This window comes from Pelmatolapia mariae, linkage group LG13 (genome assembly GCF_036321145.2).
Source record: "Pelmatolapia mariae isolate MD_Pm_ZW linkage group LG13, Pm_UMD_F_2, whole genome shotgun sequence".
Taxonomy (NCBI): Eukaryota; Metazoa; Chordata; class Actinopteri; order Cichliformes; family Cichlidae; genus Pelmatolapia; species Pelmatolapia mariae.
This window is the reverse complement of record NC_086238.1, coordinates 21,614,448-21,638,941: the sequence shown is the minus strand read 5'-3', so window position 1 is coordinate 21,638,941 and position 24,494 is coordinate 21,614,448. Positions and strand designations below refer to the sequence as shown.

General features: G+C 41.5%; 1 protein-coding gene across 4 annotated transcripts; it reads right to left on the bottom strand.

The window, feature by feature from the left end:
- Nucleotides 1-1,364: 1,364 nt before the first annotated feature.
- On the bottom strand, nt 1,365-24,225 carry sanbr (SANT and BTB domain regulator of CSR). 4 transcript variants are annotated; one of them, XR_010095399.1, is made up of 21 exons: nt 23,797-24,225; nt 22,425-22,576; nt 22,098-22,272; nt 20,768-20,864; nt 20,363-20,601; nt 20,111-20,169; nt 19,525-19,685; nt 18,376-18,462; nt 18,142-18,252; nt 17,878-18,001; nt 17,604-17,756; nt 15,752-15,894; nt 15,566-15,662; nt 15,434-15,466; nt 15,201-15,300; nt 6,627-6,712; nt 6,194-6,246; nt 3,361-3,434; nt 3,173-3,261; nt 2,891-3,025; nt 1,365-2,810 (listed from the first exon to the last, which is right to left on the bottom strand). XR_010095399.1 is itself a non-coding variant. In XM_063491642.1 (21 exons), the coding sequence occupies exons 2-21, from the start codon at nt 22,572-22,574 to the stop codon at nt 2,774-2,776; spliced, it is 2,151 nt and encodes a 716-aa protein (XP_063347712.1). In that variant the 5' UTR covers nt 22,575-22,576; nt 23,797-24,219; the 3' UTR covers nt 1,365-2,773. The 4 variants fall into 4 exon arrangements, 3 of the variants coding, with proteins under 3 accessions (XP_063347712.1, XP_063347713.1, XP_063347714.1); XM_063491642.1 differs by having other exon boundaries at nt 2,891-2,973; nt 23,797-24,219; XM_063491643.1 differs by having other exon boundaries at nt 2,891-2,973; nt 6,194-6,222; nt 23,797-24,216.
- Nucleotides 24,226-24,494: the final 269 nt, after the last annotated feature.

Here is a 24,494-nt window from a genome sequence, read left to right as displayed (position 1 = left end):
CTGAATTCAGTTGTGAGCTGATTGAGTCATCAACTCTGAGAACTCGCGTTTACTTGTCCAACCCCACCTCCTACAGCGCAGGCTGCTTTCGCTTTCACTTACTATAAAAGACGATTTGCCACATGCCAGCTGGAGTAGAAGACATCTTGTGTCAGATTTGTTGTGTGAAACTAAAGCCAACCTAAACAGGTTTGTTGCGCTTTGACCCGATGCACTGTTAACCAACTCTGGAAAATGATTTCTGACCACATGGTCGTTAAGCATAGTGACTATTTTGTCCCATCTCCTGTTAGATCGCATACATCTACGTGTGAAGAGGAGCGTGCTTTGAAAAGTTTTCAAAACACAAATCCTAAAAAGAAAGCTCAGTGATGACGGATGGCATCCGTCACGCAGGCAACGCGACATCCGACCGTTTCCGCCTGGGCATCTTTAGCCAAGGTTGCTGCTGTGTAAGTGGACTCCTCCACTAATCCCTGTTAACATACTGGTATTAGATTAAAGGTTATGCTGACGCTGTGCCATTGAAAGTTGAAACGCTCGTCTTACGCAATCCCAACAATCTTGTCAGCTCTGATGTAACCAGAGAGGGAGATGGAATTCTAATTTCACTCAACTTTTCATTTCCTTGTGTCCCAGAGCCAGGCTTCAGAGGAATCTGCAGCAGTAACAGTTTAGTTCTGCAGGTCTTGGCAGACTGAGCATCTCTGTCAGTTTGCCGTGTTTGCTTTGATGCTTTCGTATCCAACCATCTCTTTATCTCTGTGGGACCATAATTCAGTCCGGTTGTAACAGGACTCGCCCACCCCCCCCTTCCTGACCCAGATCCACATCCTCAGCCATTCTTGGCATCTGCTGTTGAGGAGAAGATAGAACAGCTGGGGTAGCACCCGCCCACAGGGGGAGAAAAAAAAAATGCCCACATCACCTCCTCTACGCTTTATGCCCCGTTAAGCCCTGCTCTGGGTCTGTGTTGTGAGCAGCCAGGGTTATTAATACCCCTGTGAGTAAGTCTTACAGGAAGAGCCAGGTTAGCACGCCCATTGGTCAGTGCCTCTCATGCAGAGAGGAGCGGCGTGACCCCGAACCCAGTGGCGCATACCAGCCCTCTCTGGGACTTTCAGTTTCCACAAACTGCTCTGGCTTCTTTTCATACAGGAAACAACACTAACACTCTTTGCTAAAGCTGAGAACCAATCAAGTGCGTATTTGTCACCTGGTAGATTGTTGGAAAGGTGAGGTGAAAGGTCATGGTGAAACTGGGGCAAAGGTTGTGTCTTGGGAATCCGTAGTTATTCCCCCAGTGTGATTTGCTGCCACCCAGTGGATATAAACCAGAAACAAAAGTTCACAGAAGGCTCTGAATGGATTTAGTCACTTGTATTTTATTGGCCTAGGTGTGGTACATGGCACAGTCACGTTCCAGTAAACACAGGAAAGACTAGAACTACATCTCTACCAGAACTTGGTGGAACAAATGTGGCATCCTTCTCACCTAAAGAATGAGCTTTACACAAAACGCAGGCAGAATTACAGTGTAAATGTAAGGCTGGGTGTAAATTTCAGTTGATGCAGTAAAATTTTCATGCCACACATCTCTGACCTTCCACTACGGTGGAAATAAAAGATGTCAGTTTAAGAAGGAAAACCTAGGTATCCAGGAAGATAATCACTGCCAGTTTAAGAAAATGAATTTTTTTTTCATAAATTTTTCTCATGACATCTTTTTGACCGATGTTCATATAACATATAATACATTTATCTCAATTTTACTTCTTAACCTCAAAATTAAATTTGATCTCAATTTAGCATTTAAAAAAATGTCATTGGAGCTTTAGACACACATGTTTTCCAGTATCCTGATGTAGTTTTTTTTCCTCAGTTCAAGTCAATTTGATTTATGCTTTTTTTTCCTTTTCTTTTTTTTTTTTTTACATCAAAACTTTTTTCTGTTGTGGCATTTTTGTAATTTCTTTATTTTTTAAATTTACCTTTACTACTACATCCCATGTCCTGCTCTACTACATAAATGTCATTTTATTCTGTTACCAGGTGGTTGCCAAGCAACACGATGATATTGCATATCAAAATATTCACAACTATAGCATCTGATGTAAATGAGATGCTACTGTTGTGAAACTGAAATGATACAATGCTTGTATAAGGTGAGATAGGTGCATAGACACAAAGTGTGTCCTTTTAGTTGGTCAGTAGGTAGTTGCGTAATGTGATTACACCAGTATCTGATATAGGTAAGAACGTATAGGGGCCTAAGATGTACCTGTGTGCCAAGTTTGGTTGATTAACTCCTGATTGTGTAGGAGTTGGTGGACAGACAGAAACTATGTATTTTACAATAAGATACATGTTTGTCATTGCTATGAAATATATTTTCTGAAATACAAATGACTTTTTCTTTTCCCACTGGCATGAGTGGACTTCCATACATTTCTCCAGTTGCCTTCTGTAGAAATCCCCACCTGTCCGTCTTTGAAGAAACACTGAGGAAAGTCAAAGTGCATTTCTAATGAGCCGAGCTGGGTCCACAGTTCTGCTTGTTGTTTTTGTGGACTGGATGCAGCTGAACAAACACACAGTGGGCCGAATGAGAGGAGATGTGGTTGACGGTGATCCATACATAGTCACCTGAGTTAAGCAGGGGCGGGGGGGCTGACAAGTGCTGGGGTTGAGGAGCGAGTCTGTCCTCTTCATCGGGTTTAATGCTGGTCTATTTAGCAGCTCCACTGCCTTTTTTTCCCCCCCATTAGCTTGTTTATGTTGTTCGGATTTGAGCGTAGCGTGTTTTAGACCTGCAGAGGTAAAGACAGAAAAAAGTGCTTAGTTATTGAGTGAGACACCAGGGTGTGTGTGTGTAACACTGTAAATGTACCTGGGTGTCTTTTCTGAACTCTGTCTGACTTGAGAGGAGCTCCTAAATTGCACTTCAAGTCTGGAGTAGATCCCCCCTGCAGGCTGTAACACACACACACACAGTCCGGAAGAAAAACAATCCAACATGAGGCAGCTGCAAAAACAAGGACAGCAGGTCTGACAGCTCAGCACCAATCTTGACCACATGATGTGAAGAAAGACAATAAATCCTGGTCAAAGTCACATTTCCTGCACCCTGACAATCAATCTCATTTTAGGTGTACAGTAAATAAACAGCCACCTCTTTAGTATCCTTGGATTTACTCTGTTCCTGGTCTCCAAACCTCATCTTTGTCAGGTAGCCAATGATCTCCACCATGCGGCGCTGGTCTGGTTAACATGCAAAAAAGCATGGTTAATGCAAGACTGAAAGAACGTAGTCTGACTCAGTGGCTTAAAATAGAAAAGCATCAATGAGTCCTCCTTTACCTTCCTCTCGCTGAGCGTCCTGGTTGTAGCGCATAGAGCGAGAGCTGTCCCACTTACTCTTCTGGACGCTTACTCTACAACACACACAAACACCCACAGAGCGAGCACCAGTTAACTTCAAACAGCAAACACGAGAAATAGATTATACATTTTTTTTTAAATCAATGTTATTGATCCAGATTTACAGCAGAGAAATTAGTTCAGAGCATGAATACGTTGTTATATCAGGTTCGTGCCGTACACTTTCAGCCCCACCTGGAACAAACAGGGACTGAAAAGGAGCAGCTTCCCCTTAACCACAGAGTATTTTTCCCAGGGTGAGTACCCAGCTTAAGCGGACTATCTCCAGTTAAGTGTCAGAAAGGGCAGCCAAGGACAATGTCCTGCCTGATTCTCCACACCTTACCTGGAACTCCTGAGTCAAAATAACTTGTGCCTGTGACGACGACCAATCAGGACACAGAGCGCCTTCCCACATGCAGTGAACATGGCGCAAATGCAGACTGAAGGAGAAACATTTCAAATCAAAAAACACCAAAACACACCTCTGACTAGTTGCTGTTGACATTCTTGATACCAAAGGTCAGATCCTGCTAACTTCCACATAAAGATGGCAAAATGATTACTGACTGGGACTAATGATTCTCAGAAGAGTCACTATATCAACTTAAAATTAAACTTTATTTATATAGTACCAGATCCCAACAACAGTGGCTTCAGGACACTTTATATTGTAAGGCATAGTTCCTACAATAATACAGAGAAAACTCCAACAATCAAATGACCCCCTTCAAGTAAGCACCTGGTGACAGTGGGAAGAAAAAAATTCCCTTTTAACAGGAAGAAACCTCCGGCAGAACCAGGCTCAGGAAGGGGCGGCCTTCTGCCACCACCGGCTGGGCATGAGGCAGGAGAAAAGAAACTGTGGAGGACAGCTTAGATTGATAATAACTAAGAATTAAATGCAGAGGGATGTATAAACACAGAGAGTGCAAAGAGGTGAGTAAAGTAGAAGCAGTGCATCATGGGAAACCCCAAGGGCCTAAGCCTATTGCAGGGTAACTAAGGTAGGATTCTGGGTCACTTGATCCAGCCCTGACCATAAGCCTTATCAAAAAAGAAAGTTCTAATGTTAAAACCAGACTGGTTGGGCTGAAGGTCGGAGGTGGGTTTTGTATAGCTATTTCCCTCACTGCCGGATTTCAAAAATGTCAGTTTTGATTTTTGTGAAGGAGTCTGAAGTCACTAACTGGCCAATCGGTGGCACGCAGTCTGTTGATGTCTGTTTTCAAATTGATTTGGATCACTTGGAAACTCGGCTGAGAAACTACAAAAACATTACCTGGTACCAAGTACTACCACTAGAGCAGGGCGATATGACCAAAAATATTTATCAAGATATACAATTGAAAATTTGCGATAACGATATAACTGATGATATAATTGACACTAGACAAAATACTTTACAACTCCACAACTTTATTAGTGCAAAAAAAAATCTATGTATTTTCACTTAAACAAGCAGCTGTTTTTTTATGTGCATTAAAGTTATATAAAAATTTAACAGTGCAAAATCCTTGCTGACAGTTTAACCAAAAGGCATTTCCAGTGGAAATTGGCCGACATATCCTCAGCATAACCATGTATAATATCCACAAAACTTAAAAGAGGTTATACACACACAATACCGTAATATTATGTTGAAGCACAGTACGTATCACTCCGCGAGGCTCCTGCCTACGATAGCTGTAATGCTCCGACAATCCATCAAGCGGTGCGGCTTCGTAGCTTAGCAAAGTCGTACTAAAACATTTGACAGATTTTCGAGCGCCGTGTACGACATAAAATCGTTTCGAGGTCAGTAAACACAACCTTATAATCCTTATAAGGCACACGGGATTATAAGGGGCACTGTCGACTTTCAGAAAAATCAAAGGATTGATTTTAAGTGTGCCGTATTTTCCAAAAAACACGGTAATAACGACGGCCCGCTAGCATGCTCTACCAAAAATAGTGCTTTGTTGTGTATCTGACGGACGAAAGCTAAACCAGTTCCACACTGAAGTTGCAGCATTTTTACAAACCAATTCTGGTTCATCCGTTTCATTCAACGATCCGCTTTCGCCCTTCTCATTCTCTGTCGCCGCCATGCCTTTTCCGGCATGTGCGTATGAAAACAAAGGCACTGCGCATGTGCGTTTTACCCATATTCCATCGCGGTATTTCATTTTCTTATCGTTGCCCAACATTATACCGGTATTACCATGAACGGTATGATATGGCCCAGCCCTAACTACCACCTAATGGAAAACCCTAAAAGCTGAGCTCAGCGGATCCACTGGTTTCTACCCAGGACTGGTTTACCTGTTGTAACTGTTTACCATCACCAGAGGGCACCAGCTGGTCTATGGGCTACTATCGTTCTCTGTGGCTCTTCTGCCACAGACAAGATCCGAGTCATGCTAGACAAAGAAATTTTTAATTGAAGTGAAGTCTGGATAGCTTGAATACCCATAATGCTTTACTCCTTCTAGCCAAATATGCAAACAAACACAGATGTGGCAACATGAATTCTGTTTCAGTCTGAGCCACGCCCAGTTTTAAAACACCAAGACTGTAAAGGCGATGACACTCCCCTCACAACGGGACTTCACCAACAAGTTAATGAGAGCATGGTGGCTTCATCCATCTTTTCTATACAGTCTATGAATGTGATTAATACAAAGTGCTGAACCCTTATACTAGCTCCAGCTACATTTTAAAGAATTAAACTTCAATGCACAGCTACTGCTTAGCTAATTTGTAAATAGGATAAATATGTAGATCTACTCACGTGAAAGGCGTGTTGTCCCTGGTCTGTGACTGAGGGAGGGAAAAAAGCACATTCTGAAGACAAAATAATGAATGTTGTAAAATTGAAGTAAAAAAGATAAGCAAAAAATTATGACAGGATATCTAAAAGGAAGTGTAAGTCAGTGTAAGTGTGTGAGATCTTTTTATCGACACAATAAGATATTGTGGAGTATCAATAATAAATCCAGCTTTTTCCTGCAGGATGTCCACTAATATCAGATATGCACCAAAATGCTACAAAGTCAGTTCTGTATCCATATTTAGGGCATTTCAGTTATTTATAAGACCCAGCTAAAAACAATTCATCCTGTTGTAGGTTACAGATAAGACGTGTCAGATATTTGGGTTGAACTCTGCTGTGTTTGACTCCACTAAGGAGCCACAGTGAAATATTCATGAAACTGCTGACTCACTTTCTCAGATTTTTCTTTGCGTTGGAAGTTTGGCGAGGACAGCTGTTTTTTCAAAGGTCTGTGAGCCTTTTTGGCCTTCTTAGCAGCTGGAAAACAGAAAAACAGGATGAGATGTAGTGAAGGACTGCAGCGCCATCTGCAGGCTGAAAAGAGAAATGCCTTCAGTTTCCATTCTTAAGCTGTGAGGACTGACAATGAAATGTTAAAAATAGATGAGGCGGTGGCGATGAGGGTGGAACAGCGGTGATGTGCTATGAATAGATCGTGTTTCGTCGAGTGTCCTCATTTTGCTTTAATCACTTAAAGAGGCGCTCTGTGACGAGAGGATTACAGGACTGTCGGGGTTAAAGGAAACGAGTAAGCATAACATTATGCGATCATTAGTCAGAGCACATGGTAACCTGAAGCCATCACGTGATTAAAACCAGTCAGTGATGAAAATAGGATGACTTTGGGATTTTCAGCTCTCACACTGCCAGCATCAAAAGCTACTTCTGATAAGCTGCCAGTTCAGCCCAGTATGTAACAGCCATGTATGTAAAGTTTCAGGATCTTGTGTTGTAAGCTTTTAACCTGTCAGTCAAACCTGTTTTGAAGACGAATAGGTGTGCCACTTTTTTCTGTCCAGCGATACGTATTAAAAACTTAACGTCTGAATTGCTCCTCCTATTTCTAAGTTCTAACAATATCTCTTCTTAAGCTCTTTATTAAGACCAGAGTAAACTAAATGGATGAATGGACACTAGGAACAATGCTCAGAGAGTAAAATATCTCTTATTGTATGACGAGCCTCATCTATTTGAATGACATGGTGTCTGTTTTGTAAATCATCAGCCTTTTACAGCTGAGAGGAAACAGTCAGCTGGAGGTTTCAGAAAGAGTCATCCCTACAGCTGCAACCCCCAATACCAGTATACCTGGGACTTCTGATCCTCTCAGGGAAGTACCTGATGCAGCTAGTTTTGGGTACTATGATCACCAAGCATTTAAAAAATCTATTAGAGGATAATAAAGTGTTTTCACCAACTTGGCCAAAAAGAAAAACATATTTTAGCATATAAATTAGCAGTCTCTTCTAAACAAGTCCCTTAGCATGCTGATGTTAAAAAATATAATAAAAGGCATCTATCAAATTGCTAAAAGTACTAATTACACTGTATTTTAATTGTTTCTAGTACTTTAATTTTAGCAGTGTTTTTGTTGATGTTCATAAAAGACAAAATATGTAAAACAATTAATAATGAACGAGTCTGTTCAATGAAAACACTTTACGAAAGAGAAAAAATTATCCAGCTGTAACTATAGCATGCATCAGCTCAGTAGTTGAGAGCTGTGGTGGTAATAAGGACAGTGTCAAGCACAATGAAACCTCTGCACAAGCATTTTCCTGACAAGAACAGATCCATTATTACTATTATTCTAAGATTATTTCATTTATCACAGATAATCATCACATATTATTGTTACTTCCTACATCCACCTATGAAAGTACTAAAGAAGAAGCTGAAGGCTCCAAGATAAGCTCTTTGTCTATAGAAAGGATGTAGCCCTGAATTTATAAAACACATACAATAAGAAAAAGTTAATGAACATAAAGATCTATACAAATATGTACAAAAAACAAAATATGTACAGAACTCCTGCTTTAAACATGTTTCCCAATGAAGGTAAATCAGATGTTGTCCTGTGTGACTAAATTTTGTGCTGAAAGCATCAAAATCAGATTTTACTTCATACACCTTTTTCAGGGTGACATTCAAGCAATTTGTAAGCACTATCAATCTCCATCTTCAAGCTTTTCCAGCACATTACCAAAAAAGGATGCATATTTCGCATCCCCTCAGTAAGACCATGAGAAAGGCCAAATTCATAAGTCTTCTCATCAGATATTTATGCTTCTTTCTTACGTGACACAAAAAAATAGGAGGCAGATGTTTGCTTGTCTTTTTTTTTTAAGTTCATTCATTCAAAACTAACTGTAAGACGCTTAACTACATTGCAGTCTGTGTTGTTGAAGTCCTAAATTATCACCTTTAAAGTGTTTGTGCTAATAACATCATGTAGAGTAAGACAGGCACAGAGAACAGCACTGACTGGGAGAGGCTTTGAACAGATGACATACTCAGTTCAATTCAACATATAAGACTTTAAGAATACACAAGCATCTATCAAAAACCTATTTAATCTATCATCTGTGATATTATTATATACAATTATAATGTATTGTTCATCTCCCTTAAATAAACAGGCAGCCTTAAGGTATGAAATATTCATTTGTCTACTGTTTCAGTGGCTGATAGTGCCCCACAGGCCTCAATGTGATTTTGAAGCCATTATAATGTTTAAGTTGTTTAACGATAAACAGATTTTGAATGAAAGCGAGGGAACTTCGGTAGCACAAAAAAGTGTATATTCTTTGTGTCCATATGGATCAGTCATATTACCATTATTTCCCCCTAAGGTTGCCAAAAGCACCAAGTTCATACTTGAAAAAGCTGCAGCAATACACAAAAATATAATCAATATTCTGTTTACTTGGTGACAACGCCGCTTTTAGCCTTCAAGTTAAGCATCGGGCTAACGTTTAAAGCGTTCACTTTGGGGAAGTAACTCGCAATACTGCTACTGCTGTGTAATCTTAGTTAAATTCACAGCATATTCCATAAATTACCCTGCAATAACTAACTGTTATAATAGCGGCACCGTATTGCATCACACTGAGTACATTTCAATCATTTATCCCGCTAGTTTGCTAGCTAGCAAAATCATAAAAACAATTTTAAAAATTAGCATGTGTAACGTACACACTCGAGAAAATTATTTACTAGGACTTACGTAAACTCCCCCATTGTGAAAACGTACAAATCCTTCTTGCAGACTCCTTGTATTTTTCGTTTTCCAGCAAACACTCATTAAAACGGCAACCTCCGGACACGTTATCACTCACCCCCGACTGTTCGAGGAGGGAGGGTGGTCACACATTGAAACAGACTAACGTGCAGAGGTACAAGGCAGCCCAGGCAGAGAAATGTTGGTTTTAGACTTCTCTATCTGATAAGAAAACTATTCAAAATCAGATAGTTATTTATGGTGAATGAAATACGGTTACAGTTTCACGAACTTTTAAGCACCAAATCCGAAATCCACGCACTACAATATTAAAATCCAAGATTCTTCATTACTTTATACAGAAAAGCTTGACATGGTATGCAGAAAACAACAACAAAAAACCCCAAATACAAATAAACGAACAAAAAGTTTTGCAACTGTCAGTTTCCTTTTAAAATTCTTACCGTGAACAACATTACACAAACAACCACGTGTGTGCGCATGCGCGCACATATTCGAACGCTTTGACCCCTTGTGATGCGGTAACTTTGCTTTGATCCTTTCTGACGCGGCAACTTTGCTTTGATCCCAAAACCCTTAAATAGGCGCGCTCACCTATCATATTTTATAGCTTAACGGACATTGACCTGACAGCAACGAAAACCCTTTCGAGAAGTTTTGAGAGCATTTTATAACAGAAACCAAAACAAGTTCAGTTTTGTTTCTCACCAATTCACAAAACAAACAAACACATTACACCATGTCAGCCAACCCATCCTTTGGCTCAGATGAGCTTGAAATATCATCTTCCTCTGAAGATGAGCTCGAAATACCTGAAGGGACCATTTTGGGAGATCACCACGTGGTAGAGGCTTTCCTTGGGGAAGGAGGCTTTGGTGTTGTAACCAAATGTCGCAATACAAAAAACAACCAAACTGTGGCTATTAAAGTCAACAAGAGCGACCCTGAAATTCTGCAACAGGCAAAACTGGAAATTTTCATCCTGGAGCAGCTGCGACGCTTGGATCCAGACAGATGCAACATTGTTGAATGGAACGGCTATTTCCTCGATGGAGAGCGTATTTGCTTAAATTTTGAACTCCTCGACCAAAACCTGTGGGACTACATAGGGGACCGGAATAACCAAGGTCTCCCAATAAGCGAACTCAGTCCAATTTTGCATCAGCTCGCAAATGCTCTGTTCCACCTGGGTTCTGTGGGAATAGTGCATGCTGACCTCAAATCTGGAAACATAATGGTTGTGAATCGCCACGAGTCTCCCGTCAAAGTCAAACTTATAGACTTTGGCCTCGCACGTCCCGCTTCTGCACTGATTCCTGGTGACCGTGTGGGAACGGTTGGTTATTGTGCACCCGAGGTTATGCTTGGCATTCCATGTGATGAAGCAATTGACATGTGGGCTCTGGGGCTGGTAGCTGTGGAGCTTGCTACAGGGGTGCCTCTCTATCCTGGGAAAAACGATTATGATGTTTTGAGATTCATAACTGAAACTCAGGGTCAGCTACCAGATCATCTTCTAGATTCTGGCGTGTACACTGATTGCTATTTCATCGAAGATAACTACAACGAACAGCGCTGGACATTTAAGACCAAAGAACAATTTCAATACGAGACAGATTATCAATCCAAGGAAACTCGATATATAAAACTTAAGTGTCTCGATGACCTCGAAAAACTAATGAAGGTTAGGCGAGGACCTGAAAATGGCCAACAATTACTTGTCAGGCTAATCAAACAGATGTTGGCCTTGGATGCAAATCAGCGCATAACACCCTCGGAGGTTCTGAAGCATCCTTTTTTCAACCCTGGCCTCTCAGGGAGAGCCCCCTGCACTGACATGAATAACACAGGGGGAGAAAACCTTGTGGTCTCTCAGCAGCCTTCAAGCTGGGAAAGTCATGGATCGCAAAAATTCAACTGCAGTTTCCAAAACTCAGTTGAATTTCCACAAAAAGGACACGTCAACACCTCAGCCACCCCATCTTCCTCTGAAATATCATCTTCCTCTGAAGATGATATATCATCTTCCTCTGAAGATGATCTTGAAAAATCATCTTCCCCTGAAGATGATTCTGAAATATCATCGTCAGAGGAAGATGATTCTGAAATATCATCTTCCTCTGAAGATGAGCTCGAAATACCTGAAGGGACCATTTTGGGAGATCACCACGTGGTAGAGGCTTTCCTTGGGGAAGGAGGCTTTGGTGTTGTAACCAAATGTCGCAATACAAAAAACAACCAAACTGTGGCTATTAAAGTCAACAAGAGCGACCCTGAAATTCTGCAACAGGCAAAACTGGAAATTTTCATCCTGGAGCAGCTGCGACGCTTGGATCCCGACAGGTGCAACATTGTTGAATGGAACGGCTATTTCCTCGATGGAGAGCGTATTTGCTTAAATTTTGAACTCCTCGACCAAAGCCTGTGGGACTACATAGGGGACCGGAATAACCAAGGTCTCCCAATAAGCGAACTCAGTCCAATTTTGCATCAGCTCGCAAATGCTCTGTTCCACCTGGGTTCTGTGGGAATAGTGCATGCTGACCTCAAATCTGGAAACATAATGGTTGTAAATCGCCACGAGTCTCCCGTCAAAGTCAAACTTATAGACTTTGGCCTCGCACGTCCCGCTTCTGCACTGATTCCTGGTCACCGTGTGGGGACGGTTGGTTATTGTGCACCCGAGGTTATGCTTGGCATTCCATGTGATGAAGCAATTGACATGTGGGCTCTGGGGCTGGTAGCTGTGGAGCTTGCTACAGGGGTGCCTCTCTATCCTGGGAAAGACGATTATGATGTTTTGAGATTCATAACTGAAACTCAGGGTCAGCTACCAGATCATCTTCTAGATTCTGGCGTGTACACTGATTGCTATTTCATCGAAGATAACTACAATGAACAGCGCTGGACATTTAAGACCAAAGAACAATTTGAATACGAGACAGATTATCAATCCAAGGAAACTCGATATATAAAACTTAAGTGTCTCGATGACCTCGAACAATTAATGAAGGTTAGGCGAGGACCTGAAAATGGCCAACAATTATTTGTCAGGCTAATCAAACAGATGTTGGCCTTGGATGCAAATCAGCGCATAACACCCTCGGAGGTTCTGAAGCATCCCTTTTTCAACACTGGCCTCTCAGGGAGAGCCCCCTGCACTGACATGAATAGCACAGGGGGAGAAAACCTTGTGGTCTCTCAGCAGCCTTCAAGCTGGGAAAGTCATGGGTCGCAAAAATTCAACTGCAGTTTCCAAAACTCAGTTGAATTTCCACAAAAAGGACACGTCAACACCTCAGCCACCCCATCTTCCTCTGAAATATCATCTTCCTCTGAAGATAATATATCATCTTCCTCTGAAGATGATCTTGAAATATCATCTTCCCCTGAAGATGATTCTGAAGATGATTCTGAAATATCATCTTCCCCTGAAGATGATTCTGAAGATGATTCTGAAATATCATCTTCCTCTGAAGATGAGCTTGAAATACCTGAAGGGACCATTTTGGGAGATCACCACGTGGTAGAGGCTTTCCTTGGGGAAGGAGGCTTTGGTGTTGTAACCAAATGTCGCAATACAAAAAACAACCAAACTGTGGCTATTAAAGTCAACAAGAGCGACCCTGAAATTCTGCAACAGGCAAAACTGGAAATTTTCATCCTGGAGCAGCTGCGATGCTTGGATCCAGACAGGTGCAACATTGTTGAATGGAACGGCTATTTCCTCGATGGAGAGCGTATTTGCTTAAATTTTGAACTCCTCGACCAAAACCTGTGGGACTACATAGGGGACCGGAATAACCAAGGTCTCCCAATAAGCGAACTCAGTCCAATTTTGCATCAGCTCGCAAATGCTCTGTTCCACCTGGGTTCTGTGGGAATAGTGCATGCTGACCTCAAATCTGGAAACATAATGGTTGTGAATCGCCATGAGTCTCCCGTCAAAGTCAAACTTATAGACTTTGGCCTCGCACGTCCCGCTTCTGCACTGATTCTTGGTGACCGTGTGGGAACGGTTGGTTATTGTGCACCCGAGGTTATGCTTGGCATTCCATGTGATGAAGCAATTGACATGTGGGCTCTGGGGCTGGTAGCTGTGGAGCTTGCTACAGGGGTGCCTCTCTATCCTGGGAAAGACGATTATGATGTTTTGAGATTCATAACTGAAACTCAGGGTCAGCTACCAGATCATCTTCTGGATTCTGGCGTGTACACTGATTGCTATTTCATCGAAGATAACTACAACGAACAGCGCTGGACATTTAAGACCAAAGAACAATTTGAATACGAGACAGATTATCAATCCAAGGAAACTCGATATATAAAACTTAAGTGTCTCGATGACCTCGAAAAACTAATGAAGGTTAGGCGAGGACCTGAAAATGGCCAACAATTACTTGTCAGGCTAATCAAACAGATGTTGGCCTTGGATGCAAATCAGCGCATAACACCCTCGGAGGTTCTGAAGCATCCCTTTTTTCAACCCTGGCCTCTCTAAGAGACCATCCTGCACCAACATGAATAGCACAGGGGTATGAAACCTTGTGCTTTCTCAGCAATCATCTGATTGTCTGGGTGTCCCAAACTCTAGGGAAGCTAGCAATTCTCGTGAAAAAAGCCCAAAGTAATAACACCAACAAAAACAACCAATGAATATGGTCTTAAACTTAGGCACAATTGGGCTTAAAATCCATTGACTAATCTCTCAATATTCAAAGCGGAGCAGCAGTCAACTTACCATCACATCAGTCCTTCAATCAGACCTACAACATCTGTCTTCCTTCTCTCACCCCAACCGGTCGCAGCAGATGGCCGCCCCTCCCTGAGCCTGGTTCTGCTGGAGGTTTCTTCCTTTTCAAAGGGAGTTTTTCCTCCCCACTGTCGCCAAAGTGCTTGCTCATAGGGGGTCATATAATTGTTGGGTTCTCTGTATGTATTATTGTAGGGTCTACCGTACAATAATACATACAGCCTTGAAGTGACTGATGGTGTGATTTGCTGCTATGTCAATAAAATTGAATTGAATTGAATTCAAGATGAATTCGGAACTAATTGGAAATAAACTGGATATTAATTAATTAATTTGAGCATAAATAGTTGTTGTTTGTAATTCTTTATAAATATAGTGCTACTCTTCTACTGTTTAAATTGCTACTGTTTAAAACTGACTCGTTTATTCATACACTCGAGCATAAAAACACACACACACACACACACACACATATACTGTACAGTACCAGTCAGTGCTTACATACTAGGTCTTTCCCCTACTTTTTCATTCTCACTGGTACAAATGCCTGTTACTAAAGCTAAATGCTATCAATGTACTCTCACAGTTATTTTGTACAAATGCATACAAAATAACGGTCACGTAAACATAACTGTGCACTAGTTTGCCCTTATTGCTGCAGTTTGTTTTAAATCACTTTGAATAAAGCTCAGCTTCTCTCAGTCTCTCTTTCTTACACACACACACACACACACACACGAGCCCAAATGGACACAAACGTGTTTCCTGGCAGCCACTTAAGCACACTGAGAGCTGTTAATTATGTCAACAACATCTGTCTCTGCAACAGTGACTTTAATGTAATGCGTGGCTTTATCTCTCTCTCTCACACACACACACAGACTTTTTAAGCACTTTCAAGGCTCCCCTTCAGCCGTATAAAATAGAGAATGAGATCCAGCTGATGCAAAAAACAAGAATAAATTCTCCACCTTGCTTCTTAGAGAGTTCCTCTTCATCCCCAACCTCGTCTTCAGTGACCTCTGACCCTGTGGTGTACTCCTCATCCTCTGACAAAAGAGACTGCTGTCTCTGAAAGGGCAAAGGTCAAGGCTTTTAGACAGTGTCTTCTTTCTTGTCTAAAGCAACATTTGCAGGTTCCTCATTTGTAATTTTGAATAATTTAAAAAAAGTAAGCAGATATCATGAAAAAAGAGTGTCCTACCAGCTGAAGACTCCAGTTTTTCAAAAGGGAAAACTGGTTAAAGACACAAAGTAGACACAGTAAGAACACAGTAAGAAAGGCTGAGGGCAGACAGACAGAAGCACACAGAGAAATGGGAAGTGTGCGACTTACGGTGTTGCCATCTCCTCTCAGAGATCTGAGGACTGTTGGCTCCAAGAGAACGTCACAGTCCTGAACTTTTTCTGCACTGGACTGGCTCTCCTCAGCACTGACACACACACAGGAACATTTGCAATTAGTGTATCGATAACACACACAATCAAAAAGAACATTGTGAAAGAATCCTCACACACTCACCCCTCTGCCGGTGGAGAGTTTGACACACACACAGCGTCTCTGTGCAGCAGCAGGTCATTGAGGACTCGGGTCTGGGCTGAAGTCTCCTCGTCACAGTTCTCCTCATCGGGCACATTCACTATGTGATCCCGCGTCTTACAGCCCTGCACACACAAACACGAGCAAACTGGATCAGGATTCCTTCTGCAGGGTAAATTTGGGTGTTTGTCAATTTTACCCACCAGTGAGAGAGATGTCAAACAAACTCTGCTGCAGCCAGAATGAGACTGCTTGCACAGTGTTTAATTAACATGCACCACGTCACAGGTGCACGCAAATGAGAACGAAAACTGTCTTTAGCCTGTAACCACAAAACTGTGGGGGCCAACGTTTGAAACCTGAGGGATGTGGCCTTGGAAGTGCTAGCTGAGCTAATATCACATCTGTACACAGACTGAGTCTGCTTAATTTCTGTTCTATATTTAATCCTTACTTTCAGGTTATTCTCCAGGTTTTGCGTTAAAATTGGCTTGAAGTCCCAAGTTTTCACTGATTCTTGCATTCACAGCATGTTTTCATTGCAATGTAAATTCTCAGCTGAGGGAATGTGTTTTAAGTGTGCAGCTTGTTATTCTGTACCTTACTAAAACAGCTGAATGAAGCATAAACTGTGTAGTATTGTTGTGGGAATGCATCTATGGTAATTTGGTAAATTGTAGAAATGTTTTTATACTGTATTCTACTCTGCTGCTGAGACTCTTTCTACATTGGAAAATGCATCTACTAGCACACAGGACACACACCAAGCATATCTGTTCCATCAATCAGACTAATTTCACTTTGATCTACCGACAAAATGAAGCAATTTCCACATTTTATTTATTAGGCTTTGGGGCAGTAACCTTTGAGCCTTTATAGGGTGCTATAGTTTAGTTCTTTATATGACTTATGACAGGGTTAATGTTTAAATGGATCCAGTTTAAAGTTTCAGAGATCTGATGTGCAACCATGTGTAGCATTCTGCTACAAAGTTCTTAATAACATTCTGGGGAAAAGTCACATGACCCGTGAACCACCCCTTTTAGATCAGTCAGATGCTACCAACACCACCAAGTCCAGATTATAGAACGATATCCTGGTCCTGTTGAACTAGCTGTATGCTACAGCAATGCAGCAGAAGCAGCATCAGCTCAGTGTGAAAGAGTACTGCTCCACTTCATAGTGGTTTTAATATGAACTCAGAGGCTTAAGGGGGACCTGGTAAATTATTTTCCACTAACATATACTACTACAGTGGTGGATGGTCGCATTAAGCATTTCATTGTCAAATAACTATGTCAACGCATGTACAAGAAATTCCCGTGAGCCAGAAGTTCAGGCTTAAGCCTGATCTACACACTCAATTCAAGTAGTCTTTCTCCTATTCTTGCCTCTGAATGATGTCAGTGCTGTTTTTGAGGGGCAGCCACTCAGAAGAAGGTTGCCTTAAAGGACAGAGCATGGCAGAACAGCTTGTTTTAGACGAAGATGAACTAAGGAGCTGTACAAGTATATCGGCATCGGATAAATATGGATTATTTTGAGCTATTAATCATATAAAGTAAAAAAAAAAAGAAAGAAGAAGATGTGGAACTGGAAAAAGGAATAAGTGAGATATGCCTATAACTGACGTATGCCTGTCTATATGTCCTCACATTTACTTGTCCTGTTTTATCAATAAAACGTGTGTTAAATGAACTCCAAGTGTGAAGGTGCCCTAAGAAAGCAAAGGCAGTATTAATGCATTAAGCATTACCTTGCACCTAGAATAGGTAAGTGTGTGTGTGTGTGTGTGTGTGTGTTTGTGTGCATGCACGTGCATGCACATGCATACCTTTGGTATCCCAGTGGGGTCAAAGCGGAGAACCCGCTGGTTGCAGCACGGATATATTCCTGCACCGTGCCAGCCTCTCTCTGTACCCATGCCATGGTACAGGACGCTGTCTGGGTGGTACTTGCACTGCGTCAGCTCTGCACATACAAACACCTACACACACACATACAAATGATTTTTAAAAGTATATCCTGCACGCACTCTTACTCTGTTCACTTTCTCTTTATTATTCATTTTGCTCATTTGTGCAACACACACACTATAACACTCCAACCTGTTGGCATCGGAAGCAGGTGAGGTAGTTGATGGTACCCCAGATTCTCCAGTAAACCAAGACCCAGGACTTGAGCTCCTCATACAGGCCTGTGATGTATTCGTGCACATCCCAACTCTTTTGTCTGCACACACACACACACACACACACACACACACACACACACGCGCGCGATCACTCACACACTGTGATCAGGAACTCAGCCAATCAAGTAAAAGGTTAAAGTAAAAGGTTTAAAACAGCCATTAAAACGTGCTGCTATACCTGGTGTGTGTATAGATGATCTCTCCACGAGCGTCAATATTGATTTTGCCTGGAACACAAGAAATTTTCCTCTCTGTGTCTTTGGTCAACAGCTTAAGGCACAGACCACACCTGGGATGAAAAGCATGGATGACAAAGAATATAAATTAAATTAACAGAGAATATTCACATGCTCGCTACACATGTCAGAGCATAAAAATAAACACAATGCAAAAATAAAAATCTTATACTCACCTGTACAGAGTTGAGGCATTTCCCGGTGAATCTCTGTTCTGGTAGTTTGGGTCAAAGAGACGCTCAATTTTCTTTTGAAACAGTTTGCTTTGAGGGTGAAAGACAAGAAAGGATCAAACTTGAGCTGATATTGCATATATCTTAATAAAAGGTTATAAAAGTATAAGCCACTGTTGCTTTAGTAAAATTATACCAGGTGCTTTTGTGACAGTAGCCTTTGTGCTTGTGCTTCAGTTATTTAATGCAACACATGCAATATTTCTTTTATTGGTGTTATATGGAGAAACTCTAACCTGACAAAACTTCAGCGTAGGGCTCATGTAAAAAAGTCTGACACTTCCTAGATCTTTAGACTGAACTGGCTAAAAAGAGAAGTCACTGCATTGTTTTCTAAATCGAATCTGTGGAGCTTAAAGAGACCATCTGTCTGCAGCTGAACTGCTGCAGCCGTCATAGTGTTACTGACGGAACTTTTAACTTCTCTGTGATCATTGCGAATTCGAGGAAATATACTATTACACTGGCAGATGCTCATACCAAAAGCTCAGGCTTCAGTCAGCACTGAATGAGTTTAAGTTTTGGTTCGTGGTTATTTAATTAACATCTTTCTTTGCCTGTGGTCTTCATTTGTCTCAGCTATAGTTACTTTGTGATTCTTTTTTGGCACTTCTCCCTGTGCATCTTTTGTAGATTTATTCCCAGTCTTTTCCTATTTTTTTCCTGTCCCACCTGTTCCTACCTGTGTCCCATTTCCCTACAAAGTCTCAGTGCATATATTTGTCTCCATTCCCTGTCTCCACGTTGTTCCTGGTGTTGCTTGTCTGCATTTGAGTCCTCATTTTGAACTGAAACACAACTGCATTTAATGGCAGAAGAAGATGTTCTCTGCGGTTCGAACCTTCTGTTTGCTAAGTGCAACAAATCAGAAGCAGTTAGCACAAATGGAGGGGGAAGAAGCTAAAATGGCTTGTTTTAGATAGACTAACCCTAACTGAGGGTCCACGCCAAGGCCCGGCGTTAAAAAAGGATTATTTTGAAATGCGAATGATGCAAAGCTGATTCACAGCTTTGTCCAAATATTTGTATTCACAGAGACCCAGAATACAAATACGGTGCCGAGAATAAGCAAAGCAGCTCCCCCCCTCTTACCTTTTGAACTTGTCTTTTTTGTCCCTGATGTCGTCGGCCTCGTTGTGGCTAAAGAGTTCAGCGATCCGTGTGGCCAGGTTGCTGTTTATGCAGTTCATGTTGCAGGGAGTAGCCACAATGGCACTCATGTGCTTGTGGCAGTACTGGATGCACTCCTCCACCTGAGCCAGACGCATATACAGAGCACTCATCAAACAAAAATGGGAAATGTCCTTTCAACAATGCTCCATCCAAACCATTTCAACACTTCTTTAGCAGCTCTAGCTCTTCTTAAGAGTAGTGGTGAGAAAACACTGCTACCATAACTGCACGGGGGCAAAAGAATATCTGCACTTTCATGCAACACTAACTTAACAAAGCACTGTGTGTAGGCCTCTTGTTTTTTTGTGGATTAGGAGCAATTACCCATTATTACCTTTGAACTATCATTCTACACACTGCCTGTGCCTTACAGGGCAAATGTGAGACTTTTGCACCTTTGCTGTAACATTTTTTTTGGATATATCTAAGAAAATGTGTTCACAGCTGAAAAACAAAAGGCCCGATGCACATCACCACACCTTGCGTCACATGTCACAACACTTACTAACGTGTCCATCTTCAAGAACTCGGAGGAGATCAGGATTGAGATCACATTGCTGGGCTCTGTAACCGACAAATACCACATGACCAACCGAGCAAACCCCACGAACGACAAACAACACAGAACACGCAGCCAGTGACGCACCAAACACACACCACGTTTAGTGACCAATAAATCAAGCGCCACAGGTGGTGTAAATGACAGCTCAGGGATGTGTATTAATGTTGATTTTTTTCTGTTCTTGTTTCTTTTTACCAAGTCGGGGTTTGTCCTTGTTTCCCTCTCCTGCCGAGTTCCTCCTGACGTAGTTCATAAGCCAGTCAAAGATCTGCACGTCACAGTGGACTGAGATGTCAACTTCCTCCCACCTCTGGGGGTCCACAGATAAATATTCAGCAAAGTAACGCATCTCCTTGACCAGAAGATCTCTGGGACAAGTGAAGTCCTGCTTCAGATTCTTGGTCTCATCGCACACATGGATGACCATGTTGGGACTGTAGGGAAAAGCCAAAATAATATTCAATCATATTCATCCACAGGGTGTGAGTGATTAATGCTGAAAACATGGAGTCATGTTTATAGATTCGATTTTCAAAGGATGTGTGAGGAATCTCTCTTAGCTCGGTTCACTGTGGTATGAAAAGGTATCTCCCAGCGTACTCTCGTGGTTTCTGAGGTTTTTCATCCTCCTCTGCTGACACTCCTTTCTCTTTCTTCTCCACAGCAGCACTTCTTCCTGTGGACTTCAACTTGGACCCTGTACACAAAAACGTTGGAAAAAACAAAACAAAAGTAAAGTTGTCATGCAGCATGAGAACAAAAATCATGCTACAGCTACTGCACCCCTCTAATTTTTTAGATTCTTTCAATTATGTGTTTCATAGGGGCCTCTGAGCACTTCCGCAAACTAAATGAGCTGTGCTGGAACTTACACCATCATGTAACCCATAAAGGAAATTTCTTATTCAAAAAATGTTTATGTGTTTGTGTTTATGTTAGCTGAAGTTCTAAATTTAGAGAAAAAAAAGGCATTAAACTTATGATATAGCCTGTGATTAGAGTAGAATGCCATTTAAACTGCTTTATAGTAATTCCAATCGATTATACTGTAACACATAAAATCACATCCACAATAAGTATCTGGATGATCACAATTTTTGTATTTTTAACTCTATACACCATCTGAGTGGTTCTTTAACTCAAGCTAGCAGGTCTAACTAAAATCCAGACTTAAATTACAGCGGGTTTAACAACAGGATCGCATTAACTGTTTAGGAATTGGAGCTATTTTTATACATTTATACATTTTCGATTACTTTTGAGATTTGACATTTTCTGCATCTCAGAAGTAACTGGACAGCATTCCTCATTATTTCATGACAGTTCAAGAAAGATATATGACTTCCCGTGTCTTTGGACTGTAGAAGGAAGCCAGTGTAAAACAGGCAAATATATAAAGACCAAAAGTGGTCAAATTATATAAATAGCCTTCATAATTTCATATTTTCTCAGCACTTTCTAGTAGTATGTAACAACACAATAAATTATGTTATTATTATACTTATGTTTGCCTATTACGCTCATTTCCTGCAGTGCGTTTTTATTCTTTAATTTCACGGTGCAGCCCCCGAGTTTATCCACTGTCTGAAAGATTATTGGTTTGAACTGCAGGTGGGTGGGGCTTCTGTGCTCACAGCCAGAACTGTGTGCCTGAGATGACCAAAATTAGTATATCCTCCCTCACTGACATCATGGAGAGCCAAAAGTGTAGGAAACTGTTTGAAACAGCATATTTCGAGCAGTCTGAAGCCTGAGCTTGTGGTTCACAGGGTTTAAATGCACACATACAGCTCTTGCTCCCCATGTACAATGAACTGTGTACTGTCCAGTACTGTGTGAAGTTTGAAAGACATGAGTAAGGCTATCGATAAAACCAGTTCTTGCTGATTAAACTTATTGAAGGTTTTATCTGTGGGTGAAAGTAACTGACCTGTAACGTTGCTGCTGCTGCTCTGGCCGCTTCCTCTCTCCACTATGTCCCGAGTGTCCAACAGTGTGGAGAGGAGGTCTGACGGGGAGCTGCTTCCTTCTATCAGGGCATTGCATTGGTTATCCACATGAGGAAACCCCCCCATGCTCTTCAGCTCCTCAAACCGACGGGCACACTGCAACACAATCACATCAGAGCCACAGAATTATTTCTCATTAAAAATTCAGGGCTCTTGTTACTAAAGCATGGAACGAACTATGGGCGGGATGGGATGGATGGAGAGGCAGGATGAATGAAGGGGTTCTAGTTACCCAGTGATCCAGTTACCTCCTTAGGAGTAAAGCCTGGTACTAGCTTGGCCACATTGTCCCAGTTTATGGGCTGGGGCACACCCCACAGGGAGCCCAGCACCATGTCCAAAACCAGGACGTTGTTGTCGTAGGGAAAGTTGTTGTTATCCGAACAGAAGCGACTCATCTCTACACACACAGAGGGCAGGAAACAACAGGCAGGAAGTCAACAATAAATTCCTTCATCTGTTTGATCATCATACCCAAATTAGAGCTGAAATCACTGTGCAGTTAGCATTTCAGAATGCTTAAAGTTTAAGCATTCTGTGTCAGACGAGATTGGAAAACATTTTCTGATTTCAGTTTCTCAAATAAAAAAATATATATATTTGATGCCTTTCTTTGTCTCATGATAGTAAATCAGAATCAGAATATTTATTGTCATTGTCACAGGTACAACGAAATTAAAAATGGTCCCCGATCATTGCATCATCCCTAACGATATCAAAATATAAATAAAACAATAAAATTCAATAATAAAATAAATAGAATACTTAAAGTGCTAATAAGAGGTATCAACAAACATTCACATACATTCCCACATACATGCTTCAGTCAGCGCATAGATTAATACAAGAGTGGCGTGATTGGCATTTTTTTTGTAGCAGTATTCAGATGTGTTATTGCAGTTGGATAAAAGCTGTGTTTGAGTCTATTAGTCCTTACACTAATTGCTCTGTACCGTCTGCCTGAGGGCAACAGTTCAAACAGGGAGTGGCCAGGATTTGAGGTATCTTTTATGATGTTTTGGGCCTTTTTAAGACAGCGGGTGTTCTGTAGATCTTCCAAAGCGGAATACTTTCAGGTTTTGGACTATTTGTGAGGTAAGTAGAGTGGCCCAATAGAGTCTGAGGGACCATTTTATAGCCCAGATGATAAATTGCTGGATAAAAGGAAGTGAAACTGTGCACCACTGCATAAAATAATACATTTGGCCGACTACTGAGACAAATGTTGTTTGTTTCTTTAGTATGGTTTGGTTGTTATGCCTCAGAAACACATTTTCATTCATAAAAAAAAAAGAAGTTTATTGTAAAAGACTTTGCTTGGCGGCTGAACTTGCCATTCACTACTATTCAAAGTTCCTGTGTTTTGTTTTTCTGTTATTAAATGCATCACAGGTTAGAGCATACTGGTGACTATGTATGAGCTGAAAGAGGAGACTGATCATTCATGTACTATACATGATACGGGTAGATGCTGCACGTTTATGGGATGCAGTAGAGGCACAGATTAGGGTAGGCCGAGTGCCTCTGCCCTCCTGCTGAATCAACATCAGATGCTTTCAGGTCACATTAAAATCTTCAGATTTCCTAGAACACACATCCAACAACAGAAATGACACTTACTGTTCTGGTCTGTGAGATAATCCTCACCGTCGTCTTGTACAATCTAATAAGCGGGTAAATGTTTCATCTCATTGTGCGTGTGGGTGATGCTGATGCTGCGGTGTTCTCCTACCGGCTAATGCTAGCTAAGTTTGCGGGACGGGACAGATCTGCTGCCTTCAGGTACTCCCCGTAAATATCAAACGACGGTCACTAGTGATGCGGTCCGTCCTATTGCGTCATATAACTTCTGGTGGGATTTACACCGACGTATTTAGCTCTCTCTCTCTCTCTCTCATGGCGTTTGAGCACGGTGGCTATGCGATGACATTTAAACCAAAGGCGAAAGTGAACTAGAAGATCAAAAATGTGCCCTCAGGTTCAACTCTGCCTCAGTAATTCCGATAGCCAAGGAAGGTAGCATTAGCTTCTAGCTAGCATACAGTTAGCTGAGCAAGTGGCTACTTAAATTGACGTATGTATGTCATTAAGTCCGACAACACAGAAAATGCTATCGGCAGGTTACACTATCAAAATACTACATAAAAATCTACCGCCAGAACACTTTGGATTAACAAAATGCGTTTATTTGGTCTGTATCTGCAACGGTGACTCGTCACTGTTGGCGCAGTGCAGCACTTTAGGCGTCCTGTTGCTTGGAGACAGTGGTCGCAAATCAAGTGCTTCTGCCATAAAGACGGATTTTAAAACAATTAAAT

Coding starts and splice junctions, on each gene's coding strand:
- sanbr (XM_063491642.1), bottom strand. CDS start 22,574: ATGAGTCGCTTCTGTTCGGATAACAACAACTTTCCCTACGACAACAAC. Junction 15,663..15,751: donor AACTCTCCACCGGCAGAGGG/GTGAGTGTGTGA, acceptor TGTGTGTGTCAG/TGCTGAGGAGAGCCAGTCCA. Junction 3,435..6,193: donor AGGGACAACACGCCTTTCAC/GTGAGTAGATCT, acceptor TGTGTGTTGTAG/AGTAAGCGTCCAGAAGAGTA.